This window comes from Melospiza georgiana, chromosome 3 (genome assembly GCF_028018845.1).
Source record: "Melospiza georgiana isolate bMelGeo1 chromosome 3, bMelGeo1.pri, whole genome shotgun sequence".
Classification (NCBI taxonomy): domain Eukaryota; kingdom Metazoa; phylum Chordata; class Aves; order Passeriformes; family Passerellidae; genus Melospiza; species Melospiza georgiana.
This window is the reverse complement of record NC_080432.1, coordinates 105878095-105895869: the sequence shown is the minus strand read 5'-3', so window position 1 is coordinate 105895869 and position 17775 is coordinate 105878095. Positions and strand designations below refer to the sequence as shown.

General features: G+C 40.1%; 1 protein-coding gene across 3 annotated transcripts in view; it reads right to left on the bottom strand.

Annotated features, from left to right (window-relative positions):
• Positions 1-8282: 8282 nt before the first annotated feature.
• PHIP (pleckstrin homology domain interacting protein) overlaps positions 8283-17775 on the bottom strand; it is a 106972-nt gene continuing 97479 nt past the window's right edge. For 2 of the 3 annotated variants that reach the window (XM_058019812.1, XM_058019813.1), the window contains exons 37-40: positions 15984-16147; positions 15228-15508; positions 14756-14917; positions 8283-12944 (exon numbers count right to left, since the gene is read on the bottom strand). In XM_058019812.1, coding sequence (XP_057875795.1) covers positions 12298-12944; positions 14756-14917; positions 15228-15508; positions 15984-16147 — 1254 coding nt within the window. In that variant the 3' untranslated portion in view covers positions 8283-12297. The remainder of the gene's footprint in view (positions 12945-14755; positions 14918-15227; positions 15509-15983; positions 16148-17775) is intronic. The other variant, XM_058019814.1, reaches the window with a different exon arrangement.

Genomic DNA, 17775 nt, shown 5'->3' with positions numbered 1-17775 from the left:
GATTCACTACAGTTGTATCCGAATTGCTTCTAGATCCTGCTGTCCTAATTTATGTAATATGCAAAATAATTTGGGTTACTGTAATATACACAGCACAGGTGCACATGGGAAGGTATATTTATGAAAACTGCCCAACAAAAGCAGTCAAGATCACAAAGAGGAGGTTCAAAGAATATTGTAAGGAATATGGAAACGTCTTAGTGTGTGATGGAGCCTTACTACAAACTGTATTTTTAACTTCTGCATCATCTGCTTTAGAGCCACCAGTAAAGAAAAAAAACGTCTCCTAATCGCCTTTTAGACGTTATCTAAACTTGTAGAGTACTTGTAGAGCACTTGTTTAGCCTTGTGTGGTGTGGGGGGAGGAAGAGTCACGGTTCAGCCAAGTAGCCATGAGCGCCCTGGGGGCTGGACAGGAGCCGGGGGTCGCCGCCGCGCTGCCCTCTGGGGCAGTACAACTTGTGCCGCTGCGCATCTTCCTCCTGTCCCTGAAACCGGCATTTTCAGCAGCCGCATTCCCCAGACAGAAAGGATGCGGTGGCATAATCGAGTTAGCCCGAATCAAAACATTTTTGTGCATATTTGGAAGCACCCGAACGCCCGCAAGAAGAGCGCTGTGCCTGCAGCCCCCGAGCGGGGACCGAGCCGCAGCAGCCCCGAGCCGGCAGCGCCCGGGGGGAGCCGCAGCCCCTCTGCTCCTGTCCCGGCTCCCGGTGAGCTCCTCTGTTCCTGTGCCAGCTCCCGGTGAGCCCCTCTGCTCCTGTCGCAGTTCCCGGTGAGCCCCTCTGCTCCTGTACTGCTCCCTGTGAGCCCCTCTGCTCCTGTCCCGGCTCCCGGTGAGCCCCTCTGCTCCTGTCGCAGTTCCTGGTGAGCCCCTCTGCTCCTGTACTGCTCCCTGTGAGCCCCCCTGCTCCTGTCCTGCTCCCGGTGAGCCCCCCTGCTCCTGTCCTGCTCCCGGTGGGCCCCTCTGCTCCTATCCCGGTTCCCGGTGAGCCCCCCTGCTCCTGTCCCGGCTCCCGGTGAGCCCCCCTGCTCCTGTCCTGCTCCCGGTGAGCTCCCCTGCTCCTGTCCCGGCTCCCGGTGAGCTCCCCTGCTCCTGTCCTGCTCCCGGTGAGCCCTTCTGCTCCTGTACTGCTCCCGGTGAGCTCCCCTGCTCCTGTCCCGGCTCCCGGTGAGCCCCTCTGCTCCTGTCCTGCTCCCGGTGAGCCCCTCTGCTCCTGTCCTGCTCCCGTTGAGCTCCCCTGCTCCTATCCCTGTTCCCGGTGAGCCCCCCTGCTCCTGTCCCTGTTCCCGGTGAGCCCCTCTGCTCCTGTCCTGCTCCCGTTGAGCTCCCCTGCTCCTATCCCTGTTCCCGGTGAGCCCCCCTGCTCCTGTACTGCTCCCGGTGAGCCCCTCTGCTCCTGTCCCGGCTCCCGGTGAGCCCCCCTGCTCCTGTCCCGGCTCCCGGTGAGCCCCCCTGCTCCTGTGCCAGCTCCCGGTGAGCCCCTCTGCTCCTGTCCTGCTCCTGTCCCGGTTCCGGCCCCTCACCCGGCTCGGTGCCCACGGGCGGGAGGTGAGGCCGAGCAACAGCGCCCTGAAGGAGCCCGGAGAGGCGAGCGCCGAGCCTGAACCCGGGCCAGGCTCTCAGCCGCGTTGGGAGGTTGCCCCCTGCTCTCGGCTTTCCCTCGCACAAAAAGCTTTCAGGGCAGAAGGATTTCTTAATCTCAAAACGCAACAAACTCCCCCGTGGACTTTACACCCCGACAGTTTTAGAAAGATTAAAATAAAGAAATAAAAAGTTCTAAGTTATTTCTTCAGACTAACTTAAAGACAGTAACATTTCCAACTTCCTTACCTAGGTATTTTTTTCTGTGAATATGGATGAACAAGTGGCGTGAACCGGTATGAATAGAAGTCCGGTGGTTTTCTCTCATGTGATGTTTATGCAAAATATGTCGTAACCCTGTAGCCCAGCCTCATGTCCTGCCTCTCTCTACGCTGTTGGTACCTCAGAGAGCTCCTGGTGCGGCCCTGGCCCGGCAGTGTCACGGCTGGGTGCCGGCGCAGCTGAAGCAGGAGCGTCCTCAGTGGTTTCCATAGCAGGAGCCCCGGGGCTGCTCCTGCTGCAGGGAATCAAACCCGGCCATGAGCCCCGTCTGTGTCACGGATTGCTGTGTGTAAATTCAACTGCAACCACGCTGGCTGATGGCACCCAAATCAGAGTGGGAGCAAACAGAGGAGGCAGACTCAAACTGCAAATGATCCAGAGAGATCGGAGCAATGGGAACATTATAGACGAGAAGAGAGATTCATCAGTGGCAAACGTTGAGCCTTACCAAGAGAAAGGAAATGCTCTAGCCATCACTTCTCACTGAGCACAGCTCTCCAAAGAGCAAGGCTCTGAAAAAAACCAAAAATGTTACCAAGCCATACCTAGTGAACATGTGGGAACTAAGGGCCCAGGCCTAGGATGGAATTTTGTTGATGGATTTAAACCTGTGCAATATGTCAGGAATGCCCAATTGAAAACTCACATGAGTACTAGCCTACACTAGAAATACAAATTCTACCTAAGAAAAATAGTTTTTTAATCATAGTATCATAGATGGTTTGAGTTGGAAGGGACCTTTTCAAGGGCACCTAATCCACCCCTCTGCAATAAGCAGAGACATCTTCAGCTAGATCAGGTTGTTCAGAGCAACCTGTTTGCCTCACAGAGCCCACCCCAAGGAGAAGAGACTCGTTGGGGACATCGTGGCTGTGTTTGCATCACCAATCCCAGGCTGCAGTAAATTCTGGGACCTACCAGCTCCCTTGAGCAAAACCTCAGGAGCCATGTAAACACCTGATCCTACCTCAGGGAGGCTCAAGGTTTTAGTGTGACTCAAGCAACTTATTACTACCCAAACATTAAGACATCTTCTTAACACAAAGTAAATCAAATTGCAAGATGATTCTTTTACAGAACAGCTTACTGCCCATGTGCTTGAGCAGAGATCTGCAAGAGCCAGAAAGAAACCAGCCCTGTGTGTTCTGTCATGACGCAGAGGTGGGTAAAGAGGCCATAGCCAGAGGAAAATTACAACTTCATAAATTAGCATGCAAGAAAAAAGAAACAATCCTGACCATAACACAATTTCAGATGATCTCCCCTTTCTTAGGACAATGCTATGTGAATTTTCTAGTAACTTTTCCTAAACAACTTAACCACTAATTTCCCTTGTAAACTTTATTGATCAAAAGTTTGGCACACATTGGTGCACATTTTACAGCCTCAAACATTTTACAAGCATGAAACAGCATAAATGTTTTGAGTTCCAGATATTTAATCTTTCCCCATGTACTTGTGCATGCAGACTAATTGTTGTCAATGAAGGACAGCAACAGTACAGACTGCACATCTACCCAGCTCCTCATGTTGAGATTTTAGCTGGGTAAAAATAGGCAGTGTATTAAGAGGCAATCATTAATTAGGGACTTCTAAGTAGCTCTTTTTTTAAAGCTTTTGACAGCTGTATTCCAATTCTTAGCAGTTCATGGAAGTTTACTCCATCTTCTTTAAGAGTTAAGAGAATTCAAGTTTTGAATAAGGTGCTCAAATTTCAGAAAAATAACCCCACTAGATTTCTCTGCTACAGAATACAAATACAGCAATCCTTTCTAATATTTTAATCAGATTCTAACCAGGTTCGCATTTTAAGTTCTGTCTATTTTATTTTGAATATTCTTGTTCAAAGTCGGATTCCAAGATCTGAGACAAAACACAAATTAACAGCTGAGGTTGCCTGGCTCTTGAATGCTAACATTGTTTGAAGTCAATACCTCCAGGAATAGGCTTCTGCAGAAATTTGATGCTGAATGAGTTGATTACCTTCCTCTTGCTTCCTCCTTCTTGAGTTCTTTTTCAGTTGTTTTTTTTTGGTTTTTTGGGGTTTTTTTTGGTTTTGTTTTTTTTTGTTGTTGTTGTTGTTATTTGTGTATCTAGCTAAAGTAAAATGAGAGGCCAACAGACCAAATTTAGGTAAAATCTTTCCATTTCAGAGACAAAAAAAGGAAGCATGAAGGAAGTTTGTATGGCTGTTACCAGAGTAGGAACATCATTCCCAAATCCTCTACCCTGTCATCCCTTCAGCACTCACACAGATTTCAAAGTATAAGAGAAGATTCATAAATTCTCACTACAGCCCTTTCAAAAAGTAAATTAAGCCTCTTGCAAAGATTTCTTAGCACAATATTTCTCTGAGCTAGAAAAACAACCAGACATTTTGGGCTTTGAGTTTACTGTTAACAGTAGTAAAAGCCACAAAAATTATATTTTGCACTATAATTTGTTGTACAGTAACTCAACTTTATGCTATTTAAATTCCAGTCACATAGTCCATTGCTTGCTGGCACTTGCTTTATTTTCACATTTGCTTCAACTAGCAACATTGATTAATTTTTAAATGCATTACACTTTGCTCATTTATCTTTGGAAAAAGTGACAAATTTTTTGCAAAGCTCATATTGATGGCTAGAGCAGTGAACACCAGCTTTGGCACAAAAAACTTTTCGCTTTGAAAGCAAAATGGTGAACTTCAACAACCACTCAATTCCCTTTGTTTAATGAGCATTATGGTCTGTCCTGGTTAGAGAGGGGGTAGAGTTAGCAGTGTGGGTGTGCCAAGTTGTTATTCTGCATCACACACTGCATCACCTGGACCTGGACTCAGCAGGAAAAGGCAGGCACCCTTACTGGAACTTGGCCACTTTTGCCTCTCCTGCTTCAGCAGGAGGGTGACAGCAAAGGACCCACGGACTCCATCCTGGGACACTTTTCTGGGACACGGTGCTGAGGCGAGGCTGTGGCGTGGCTCCCATGTGTGGCACTGCAGGGACAGTGATCAGGGACAGCATGAAGCCAGCATCCCAATGGGACATCCTCCCCTGCCCTGGTGCACAGGATCGTTGGAAGCAGCAGCAAATGCACAGAATTGAGCCTGGCAGAGCAATCCCTACTCAGATGACTCAGCTTCCAGGGGAGGGTTGTCTATCACTGTTTTCCATTATTTTTGCCTGGGAAATGTTGGCCCTGGGAGCAACCCCACCACACTGCCTTTGTTTCCTGACTGTCACGTGGGCAGCATGCAGGAATGATCATCCTATTGCCTTTGTCTGGAAAAACCACATGGACACAACCACATGTTCACAACTGCCTTTGTTCTTGTTCCTGGTGGTGAATACCTTTCTGTGGGTAAAACACCTTCTCTTTTTGCATTGTACTGTGGGCATCTTATTCCATCATCTCGTGTTTCAGTAAGTTGTTATCTCTTCTCATAATCTTTCCTCTTTTGTCTCTCCTTTACTGGAAGGGGCAGGGGCTGGGGTGTGGCTTGTTTGGAGTTTAATTTCCTGCTGGTGTTAAAATCAGTACATGCTCCAACAGCATTGTCAGGTACCAACATTTCACATCATCTGTTAATATAAAGCAAAGTCTTGATTTCTACACGAAATGAAAGAACTACAGTAGGTTTCCAAAATATACCTGTCACAGAAATGGGAACAGGGATACAATTGTATTTTAAGGATTCTGTACAGAGTTACACAGAAAAATATTTTTAGCTATTTTCAAAACAAAGGAAATGTTATTAAGTGCTTAAGACTATTCTCAGCAACAAAAAACCCTGGACGTGGAGTGGCTTACGCTTGGATGAGCACACCACAGTTACTGTTGTGCTGTAATACTGGAAGGAAATGTACATTTAACAGAACTACCACCTCCAGGACATAACAGCACCACCAAAGTGTGCCATATTTTCAGCATTCTTAAATGATTTTCTCCAAGCAGAATGTGCCAATGAGCAAAACTCGCATGCTTGGGACAGAGATTTTTTCTCAGTTGTTAAAACAAGTCTTGCTTTTGCCAGACTTCCCATGGAGTCTGGAAAGTCACAGGGAACTCAATTCATTCCACTGTGGCCATTGCACATTGCTGTCGCCCAGAGGCACACGTACCTGCATCTGAGTGAGGCTCTCTTCCATCACTGCCTTGGGTTTTCAGGTAAGGAACGTAAGGAAAAGATCATCTGATAAAGTAAATAATGTGAAATTAAACAGAATCCTTTTTTCTTGCATCTATTGAACAGAAAAATGAAGATATAAACAAACTAACCCTGCAGTTTTGTGAAAACACACCCTATGTTGACTCTTCCTTGCATCACCCTCTCAGGGCAGCTAGGCTACAGACCAGTAATCTGCAGGAGGAAGGCAGGGGATCCTCTCTGCTTAAGTGTTTCTAGAGTCTTCTGGAGCTGTTGGGAGCAGAGATTTCCATGGATTGGACGCAGCTGTGGTACAAACAGTTGTCACCTGAACAGGGAGGGTTTCCTGGAGGGCTAGAGGCAGGTGCCCTGGTGCACACATGGAAGTGAGCTAAGAGGACTCAACGAGGTGTCTTCAGTGCCAGATGCTACTGCCTTTATTTTTTTTTTAGGAACATCATTCAACTTATTACTACCCAAACATTAATCACCTTGAACTGCAGGGCTTAGTGAAAACCCCTACCAAATGGCAAATTCTGATCTCTCTTCAGAGTCAGAGAGTGCTCTGGTTCCAGTTTTGTCTGTTCCCATGTACCCACTATTCCATACTACCAGATACAGTTATTCCATATTCCACAGGGAATCAAGGAGCTGAATTTAAGGAGTTCTGAAAAACACACAACCAATCATCCCATAGCAGAGTTATAATTAAAGTAAATTACCAGATAGAAGCAAACACTGTTGGACAGCTTAGAAAAACATGTTTTCTATTTATTTAAAAATAAGTTTGTAGTTACTACATTGCAGTGACAGTAATTCTTACACATACATTCTAGTTTGTATAAAAGGATTCAAAGTATTATGCATCAAAACTAACATAGAAAGTGTCCACATAACAGTAAAGAAATTTCCAATCCATATGTACAAAAAGAAAGGGCACTGTTATCCTGGTGAGATACTTAAGGTTATATATAACATGATAATCTAGATTTCTGGAAGGAAAAAAGCCTTGATAAAGCTAAAGAATTATAGTTTTCAAAACTGTTACTCATTACATACAACAGATTTGTGTTTTACATAATTCTGTACAAAATAAGTGTAATTTTTAATCTGAAAATCTGTCAGTTTTAAAATTAACCTTTCTAGGTAATTTACTTGAAGTTGAGCTCCATCCTATACATATTGAAACATTATGACAGAATTTAATTCACGCATGATCATTATCCAGTTGTCCACCACACTTCTGCAGTTTTAGTATGGTCCAAAAATGTAACTTCTGTATGGTCTCAATGCATTAGCAAACCAACCTGCACAGTTGTAAGCACAAAACAGTACATGTACATCACACAGTACATGACAGGTACTTCTATTTCTTTCTACTCCTAATTTGTGTGACCTCATTTTTGTTCTTTCAGTGTTGAAATTCATAGTATAGTACTACTTTCCCTCCCTAAAATTTATTGTTTCTATTAATTGAAGTGAATTTCCTGATGTATTTATCTGCATTAAAAAGGACCCAAATGACTACTTGTCTCACTACATATCTCCTAAAAGCTAAATTTATTCACCCTTATTTTATTGCAGCATATAAGGTTTCTTTCTAGAGTGCCTTGAGGCTGTTAGAACCTTGGGAAAAGCGGGGGGAGGTGGTGAGGGGGAAGCAGCTAATCACCTTTTTCTGCAATTTTAGATGTCTTTTAATCTGGCTTCCTGGCATGTTTCCTTCTCTAACACACTCTAAAAGTGGCATGGCGAATTCCTGCATTAAATCCAGCAGAAACACAAGAGCACCTGGAGGTTAGCCCTGGTCTAAAAGCTACCTGCTGATTTCCCCCAGACATCATGAAAGTCAGCAAGCTGCAGTCACAATTCAGGAACAAGAAGCTACGTAAGCTGTCAATGCCAGATTTGTTATTTGAAACACATTGTCAAGCCTTGACCAGATTTATGAAATGTAATACACTTTCCTCTGCATACGAACAAACAAGTATATACAGTAATTTACAGCAGAAAACTAACAGCCCTTTTATCAGTTGAATATCTAGGTCCCCTTGGAAACCAAACTGTTACAAGAACTTCAGGGATAAAAGAAAATATATACTCATTTTACACAGTTCATTTGTCTTCATTTAGGTCATAAACAGAAAATGAGCTTTTGCTGTTTCTAGGTGAGGTTTCAAAACCCTCTACCTTTTCTATCACAGCACTGTAGCAGAGTTATAATTAAAGATTTTATAACACTGTTAAAAAAAGGCAAAAAGAAAAACCTTTGACAATCTACTGTCAACAAAAATACACTATTTAGAATAAGGTAAGGATTTGGGACACAGTGTAAATATTGTGGTATGGGTATATTTTAATTGACCAGTGATGTTAAAATTACCTCAGCAAGATTCACATGCTACAAATAAAATGTGAATGTTGATGAAAGTGAGCTTAAAAACCTCTCAACTCCAATCTACTATATAAATACAGGGTGAAAAGGGTCCCATCCAGTTAAGCCTATTGCTTTTATAGAACCAATCAACTATTTAACATGTGCCTAAATTCAAATTACACACTAAAGAATTTACTTGTAGTCCTCAATCCAACAAATGTGAGCAAAAGATTTTAAAATGTGGTGCAAAAATCCTAACAAGCTTGAAATTACTGAATAGACAGACTGTTTTTTGTGTTGCATGTAGTCCTTTTTTTGGTAAGACAAAAGCCTCTGGCACAGAATTGGTACTTTAAAATATTTGTACAGCAGTATAGTGAATAAACTGTCTCTACACTACAATTTATTTTTGAATAGATATTAATATCTATACGTGCTGCATCAGGGTCCTTCATCAATTAATAGCTTTACAGATATTAAGCCATAGTAATATTTAACTCAACCAACTCAACCTCACAAGTCTATCAACAAACTGATCACAGGTACAAACAGACACTGTACAAATAAACATCTGTAAATCTTTATCACAGCAGTCGAATCACTGGAGGAAGACATTTCTCTGTGAAGTTGGATCCCTGGTCACTGTGCAGTGACAAAGAGCTCTGGTTCAATATTGACAATAATAATGAACGCTACAGTGGTAAGATTTCAGTTCAGTTCCCAGAGAACAAACTAACAACAGAAACAGAGTGGTAAAGAGTTGTTAAGTGTGTAGGCACAGGCACAATGATTCCTGTTAAACATTTAGAGCACACTTATGACAGAAGCAGAAGTATTTCCTCACTGGCAGTTAACACACTGTTATCCAGATACCACTCAGCAGCAAATACCAATTTTAACGTTTCCCAGTATAGCATAGAAGTACCAGAACAGTATCCTCATATCCATGTCAAATATAAACGAATTTAATGAATAAAACTGAGTTAATTGCTGCCAGATCATTTGCATGTATGTGGCCATGAAGCTATGTTATTTACAATGCAAATGTAAAACAATCACGTGAGGTTTTGATACTCCATTTTCTGAACCAGTTGTTAGGTACTTGAGATGGCATTATAAAACATGCATAACTATAGATCTTAAATTATTTCAGAACACTGATCAATATTTTATTGCTCACATTTAAAAATCTAAGACTCTGTAATCAAAAGCTCTTTTTCTGTATTGATACAGTAACTCACAACCACCTCAAATAATAAATTTTTCCCCAACCAAAATACAGTCTGATGGTGACTAAAGTCTCATAAATAAAGTTTGCAACCTAGTGAAATTAAATTATAGAAAATATAAATTTTAAATAAATCTGGCATTAATTTCTAATAAATGTTTAGCGTTGCTTCTATAAAAAACTGACCCAAATCCACAGTTTATTTTTAAAGGAAAAACATTAATGTGTCTAATAAGAATCAAAAAGTTACTGGCTAAAGTCACCGATATTACTGGGTGGGAAGCAGTACCCATGTTCTGCAGGTAAGGCCTTCTACCCTTGTAAAATTAAGATGTACACTCCTCTCCCTGCTGTTAAGGGAACACAGATTATTTCAGTCTCCAAAACTTACACACAAGGTATTTTTGATATATAAATATATACATAAACATGCCGTATAAAACATTATTACAAACGGAGTAAATACAGAAGATGAATTTTAGATATAATCTATTTTATATATTACAATGCAGATAACATCAGGAAATTACACATTTTCAAATGATTGCCTTCATCAGTGAGATTAGACAAAATTAACAAGTAGGATCAATCATGTTTGAATGGTGAAGCTGTATTGCAACTGTACAAACGTAGCTTGTTATCTTACCACGTTTAGTGACTCCATTTTAATCAGATGATAAAGAAATACTTGTTAGAACAAATAAATACACCAGCAAATCAAATACAAACTAATCCCTGGCCCCCAAACTCAAATCCATAACAATTCAAAGAGGATCTGGACAATATCTCAGCCATTTTTTGTAGCAAAATGAACTACCTAAAACTAGGTATGGTGAACACTCAACTGCTACCCACAGTAGCCTATTTATATTACTCTTGGTGGAAAATACCAATATTCTTTCTTCAAACTTTTAGGCTCCTTTTTTGTAAGAAAATAAAGAGTGAAGAATCAGGCCTCAAATACATATACAGAATCTGTGCAAATTTAAGATCTTAATTCTGCATGTCTTCCCTTCCAGACATTGCAGAGGATGTGTAAAAACAAAAAAAGTATAACCAGAAAATTTTGGTTACATTTTTGTACCATACCAGATCTCAGTAAATACCACTGCTTATGTATTTTTTTCCTTGAAACTGGACAATACTTTTTTTAAGTGATAGAAAATGGTATTAAGGTTTGTTTGTAAAGGTATAAAATAACTAAATGTACCATAAACAAATAAATAACTGCTTTTCTTTTCCAGAGCAGTACATATAACAATACATTCCCCTAAGTCATATAGTTATCATTTACAATAGACAACTTAATTTTAGTAAGGATGCGAGAAATAATAGAATACAAGGCACAATCATTAAATGGAATTTTTCTTTAGGGTGTATATTGACATATGTCAGCGTGATATACCATAAAAAGTGCAGAAAAACACAATGTGCAATGAGACCACTGTATAAAACATGATTGCATAAAAAGTGATTTGGCCTTTTAACCCTAATAATTGAAAATAACCAATCTTCCCCTTAAAATTAAACTATAAAGTATGACATTTACAATTTTCAATTCTAGTGCTATCTAAAAAATCCTGAAAAAAATTTATACCTGGGTAATATTTTAGACATATGTGTTTATGTATATATTAATATATACACATACACTATTCTTTGTAGGTCATTTCAGCCTCTTAAGCACGTCTAAAGTTGTAGGAACAACAATCAATCTGGATCAGAAAGTAAACATCATAATTCCATACCTGTCCTGTAATTTCCTTGAATCCTTTAACCAATTATACAATTAGACTAAAACATCTCTGTCAAAGGACCCCACCAGTGCATTATTTTCTACCAGAAGTACCAAAAAGGATACATTTCAGAACAATGTTAACAACTTACTATTTAAAACAAGACACAGCTTTTATCACTGCAAATGGTATGCTGTACTGACACTCAAACAGAAAAAAAGGTTTTCCACTGCACTGATTCTCAGTCTTTGGCACAATAAACAGAGATTAGTGATTGATACAAGAATCAAGGTCTGAAAAATTAGACATTAGTCAAACTTTTTCCAATGTGGATATATATATTTGTGATTACATTTTTGCTATGTTTGGCAGAACTTGGATAAACAATGGCCTGTGCTAGGCTTCTTTTGCAGCTGAACATTCCATCACAACTGAAATTAAACTTCTTCAGATTAGCAAAGTTTGGTATTTTATTACTTAATAGAAATGCAAGTGAATTTACTGCCACTTTTTGCCAAAGTCTGCCTTCCTAGGCGACTTGACTTTACAATCCAAGTGTACCTTGCTTGGTCAAAAATAGATTTCTGTTTTCAATTTGTGGCAATTAAAAGTTCTATTACCTTTTTTCAATTGTGTAGAGATATTACATACTACTTGAGCAGAGTAGCTCTGAGCTCTGTACGTCAGTCAGAAATTGCTTCAATTATTTTCAACTGTGAACAAAATGACTGTTGAAATGTATAACCTATTTGGAGGGTAATAAATAGCAAAAGTTTAAAATATATATTTCTTCCAAAGAATGTTCTTTCAGTTTATCATTTTGCTAAATTTTCCTCCTCAAATCAGAACATACTCTTCTAACCCATAATAGCAGCAGGGAAGCAGAAGTCTGTTCTGCTGTTCCTTAACTGTACCTGCTTCATTCATAGCATTCTGAAGTAAAACCCTCGGTAAAAATTACCAACCAATTAAATTAGCTTTTGCTTTTTCAGTCAACTTTCGGACTCTGCCTCTGCTTGAAGTTCCAAAAGTTAAGGAGGTGTCTTCAAACAATAGCTGCCTTTGCTCTTCCTCAGAGTCATCTTCATTGTAAAAGGCTGTCCTCCTACCCTGGTTTCTAGTTCTCATGTGAGGTTCAGAATCTTTAAGCTCTTCAGAACCCTCCTCCACAGGCTCGTGTGTCTTTTTCCTCCTGCTTCTTGTTTGCATTTTCACATTTGCAGGAGCTAAGAGGTCTGAGCCTGGCTGGCGGCTCTTTATCTTCCTTTTTGGCTTTCTACCCCCTCGGCCTTTTCTTTGTAACAAGTCTTCCTTCACATTATTTTCAGAAAGAGAATTGCATGCAGTAGAAACAGAGGCTTCCTCTGGTATATCCCTTGTGGTCTGGATTGTATTCTGCTCTGCAACCTTTTGCTGTTCAACAATTTGTAGCTTTTTTGGTTTCCTGCCTCTTTTCTTGTGCACCACCACTTCACAGCTACTGTTATTACTCTCCACCTTGGGCTTCCGTCCAGGACCTCTTTTAACTGGAGGTTTCAAAGGCTGTCCTCCATGTCCATTCACCTGAATGCTTCCTGATGCCAAAGCATTGTTCTTGCAATCTGCTGTAAAGAAATGGTACAGAAATGTACACGTCACAAAACAGATTTGCATTTACATTCATTTTCACACTGCCTTAATAAAACTCTTACTAAAATATCTGAATGGATTCACAGCGATTGCCAATCTGTCAAAATCTAAGAAACCCAAAGTTGAGCTCAGAGAGTTTCATTCTACAATGGAATGAGGATTAACTTCTAGCTGGATTTAGCACATGGTAGCTGCAAGGAAAAAAACCCCAGGAAACAAAAAAAAGCCAGGAAAAATGCGGGGGGGGGGGGGGGGGGGAAGAAGGGAAAAAAGGGAAGAGCTGAAGGGTTTTTCTGAAATGATACAACACCAGTGGACAGAACTTCTATTTTGTATCTGCAACAGCAAAAGGTTGCTCAAGAAGCATTGGGAGTGGTGCAAAGATCAGGAATGCTTCACAGTAAGTCATCTCTGGAGAAATAAAGATTTTCTTTCAACCTGAGGTACCATCTTTTGTATCAAATTTGTACAGATTTCTCACACTAACAGACAGCAGAATGTACTTGCTTGGAGACTTTTACAGGGTATGAGTTTTCATTACGTGAGGGGTAATCAATTTTCTCAGCGGAGCACGTCACTGCACCTCTTAGAAAGATGTTCTGACACCACAGCCTTGCCTAAAATATGGCCAAGAACAGGCTCATAGCCAGCATGGTAGTTCCTGCAGCCCTTTCATGAAACACCTACACACAGCTTCTGCTGTGTTTGAATGTGCACCATCATGCACTAAAAGCACAGGCCTCCTCTGTCCTATGAGTGGATGTAAGGGGACAGGACCATGTCAACAACATTCAGAAATCCCTGACATCCCATCCTGTAACAGCTGCATATTTAGCCATGCAATATGGGAACAGCTGGGGCCCTTGTGAGAAAGCTTACAAGCAACGGACAGATGATTTCACTTATCAGATCAAGAGCTACTTTTTCAGAAGCATGGATGAGTAAGAAAGAACTCCTTGGGGAGAGGACTACAAGGAGTAGGCAGATTAATTAGATGGGACTCAATTTGCAGACTACTATTTGTGTCCCCATTTTCAGAGAAAAGATGTTTAGTGGATCTACCTGCTTAAACCATCTTATGAACATTTCAAAGCTCCTTCTTAAACAGGAAAGCTTTCTGACGAGGAGATCCTATTTCAACCTCCACAGAAGCTTTGAATTTTAAGGTATTCTGACATCAAAAGACCAATCAAGCTCACTCAAGAGATTTCATGAACTAGGTCCAAGCAGGTCATTCAAATATACTAAATAGAAGCAGTAAACACTGCATAGGTTTTTTTGCTGTGCCAAAAAATGAAAGAATGAATTTACAGCTGGGGTCCCTCTGATCCTTATGCTTGCTGCTGCACAGAATGTCATCACACTCAGTGTTACTGACCCAAATATAACCCACAGAAGTTTTATGTGATTAAACACACAGGATTTAAAGTGTGACCATGCAGAAGTCTGCTTTGGAATTTAGAAACTTTTAATATGACATTTGTAATAATTTAAATTAAGGTATTTGGAAAAGTAAATAATTCCAATTTAAATTGAGATGTTAACATTTCAAAATCATCTAAACAACAGTTATCACACCATGGAAATGGTGTTAAGAGTGGTCAAAACCGTGATAATTCATCAAGAAGGAAACTAATGGTGACTGAGTTGTTTTGTTAGATTTCCCTATTCTGCTAAATCTTAATGTGTTCTAATTTCCCCAAATTACCACAATGTAAGTACAACACTACAGTCATTACATCAATAACTCTGAGGGTGGGGAGGAAGTTCCAGAGAAATTTGGTACCTTGTGGATTAACAGTGGAAGATTTTACTTTGCGCTTGATTTGCTTCTCTTTCTCAGGATTTTCTTTTGTGGAGTTATTCCTAGTGTTATGACTGTAATCAGATGGGGAAGGGTTTGATAAAATATTCTGGTTCTTGGAATGTTTGGTTGAATTCTCCAGTACTAGAAGGACAAAAAGAAAAAAAAAATTATCAACTTAAGTAGTTTTTACTACACTCAATCCTGTTGGGCTAAAATGGAAGTCATGTTCTACTACAAAAAAATTGATTCTGAGGTCCAAAATGGAGAAAGCTTCCTAGATAAAATGACATAGCCTAACTTGTTCAATTTTCCTCTGAAGAGCTTTAAAGGCCCATCAGTTTGAAAACAGAACCAGTCTTAATGGAGAGAAATATACTAGATTTCCAAAGAGCCAGTTTTATCTTTAAAAACATTCATGGCTTAATTAACAGAAAACCAAAACCAAACTTGCCTGACTTTCCTGCCCCTGCAGTAGCATTAGGCTTTGTAATTAAAGGCTTTATAGTTAAAGGCTTTGCTCCTGAGGAGGTGGATGGTTGCTCTGTGACAGCCACGTCCGTTATCCCCCTGTTGCTCCGAGTGCGCACGAGGGACGCGGCCTCGGCGGCTTTTCCGTTCATCTGAGGCGGAGCGTGTCGCGGCGCTGTCGACCGGGCAGGTGCAGAAGATGATGAAGTGGCAGAAGTTTCTGCCTTCAGCTGAGGTTTTATTAATCTCCTCTTCCTTTCAGGGCTGCAAAAGGAGTAACAATTTGTATCCTGGATGACCATCTTGTCATTTTACAGGAATAAATAAAATTAAATGCTAGTGTCTGAGATCGTGGGAGTAAAACAATCACCTCTGCATGAAGTATGTTAAAAATATGGCATTTACTGTGGAAATTCATGTAAGTTGTGAGCTTCTGGAAAGTGAATCTTTACGATAAATACTATAGTTATATGATAAAGCATGATGCCATCACTATCCTAACGATGCTGTTTTACTGTACACATTTAGCAGTTATTTGAATTTTAAGCACTTACACTAGGATAGCTCTAAGTAAAGTTTAAAACTCTTCCACATCATAGGGACTTGCATGTCAAAGCTACCATTCTGCAATATAGGGAATAGTAAAGGAAGTATTAAGAAAAAAACACACTAAGTTTTATTGTTTAGGTATGTCAAAATTTCACAGCATTTCATGAATACTGTAAAGGAATTCATGTACCTGGATGCAACACTACTGGAAACTGAGCTGCTTCTACTTCTTTTTTTCCTTCGTTTCTTTATTGTATTTCTTTTATGAAAGCGTAGGGCAGATTTATAATCTGATAAAATAGAACTTATATGTTCTTCAAAGAAAGCAGAGAGGCGCAAGCTCATGCTGTAGATCTGAAAAGGAAAAGCCAGTAAACAAGTTTGATACTTTTCCAAAGTGTCCCTTTACTTATTTATCACTAAACAATAGCTAGAAAAGTAAAAAGTTATTTATATAGAAATGTTTTAGGGAAATTTATCATCTGCCTCAATAAATATATGCTAACCCATGTGTAGATTTGCTTTAACAATTTTCATGATTTTGAAAAGTGTATCACAACTGAAGATGACACAGAAAAGGAAGAATTGGAAAAACAAGTCTTTCAATTGCCTTTCTAGACTGTATCCCTTTCTAGTTTCAACAGAAATCACAAAGAGAGATCCTTAAGGTAATTTTGCTGTATCATACCTAGGGTCAAGAAATCTTATTTTCTGCTCTATTAGCTTGTATCCTTATATCCTATATTTGAACACTCTATTCCTTTTATAGATGAATTGATACTACAAGTAAGTTGGCTGCAACAGGTACAATAAATGTATTGGAATCATGTAGGTGCACTTTTTTTTTTCTATCTCTAGACTTGGATGATTTACAGCAACTCCCAAATTCAGTTTAGATCACAAGTAATTATTTGAGCACAGCTGCTATTCTGGAAACAGAATTAGTGACCTGTACTTTGAGGAGACACAGCACCTTGAATGAAAGACAAAGACAATATTGAACCAGTGCCTACTTAATGCCACACCAAACCATCTGAGCACCAGACTCAACAGGTTTGTCTGCAAATTTTGCATGTGTGACTGGTGATAGCATGCAAAGGAATGTGAGTCTGATGTGCTAAGCAAAAAACAAGCTGATGACTTTAGGTTTACTGATCAAGAAAGCATCAGTGACATCAGTTTATGGTTCAAATAAGCATCAGTGACATAAAGTAAGATGCTAAAAATATAAGTGCATGACATAGTATAAACATGACATTCAACTACATATTGCATGCACTGAAAGCACATAGGTTCTAGAGTATTAAAACTCTTGACATTAGAACCTTCCACTTCCGAGTAAAACAAAAAAGACAAATTTATTACTATATCTGTCTGTTTGGATGAAACATGAAAGAAATGAAAATGTCAAAAGAATCTGTAAAACCACACAAAGCTAAAGGTAATGTCAGGTATGATGAGGTCAAGGAGAGAAAGAAAAACCACAAAAGAATCCAGACTTGCCCCAAAAGCCCTGCCATTTGCTGCAACTGAACAGAGTAATTCTTTTATAGGTTATGGCAGCCTCAACAGAGAGTGGGCCTGTCTGCTACTGACTGGAGAGTAATCACTGATCCTGCTAGTTACCTACTAAGAAATTTGTGCCCAAGTCTTAAAACAATGAAGTCCTAATGATTAACTTGCTATTTAGAACAGCCAAACATAAAAGCTGTTAATAATTCTGGTCTTAAAACCTAACACACATTAGTAGAAGAAAAGCTACACCGAAGCCTTGAACCCATGTAAATATGCATCCATGGTTTAACTGCTATCAGACACTGCACCTACTACTAGCAGGACATCTCAGTACAAAGAGCTTTGTAAGCTGACACTTTGTGTAAACTGCCCTGTTTCCCAGAAGTCCTAAGAGCTTCATTACAATCCTAGTGCACAGTAGTAAACAGCAGAGAATTTCAACATCCTCATCTGTCTTTACCTGCATA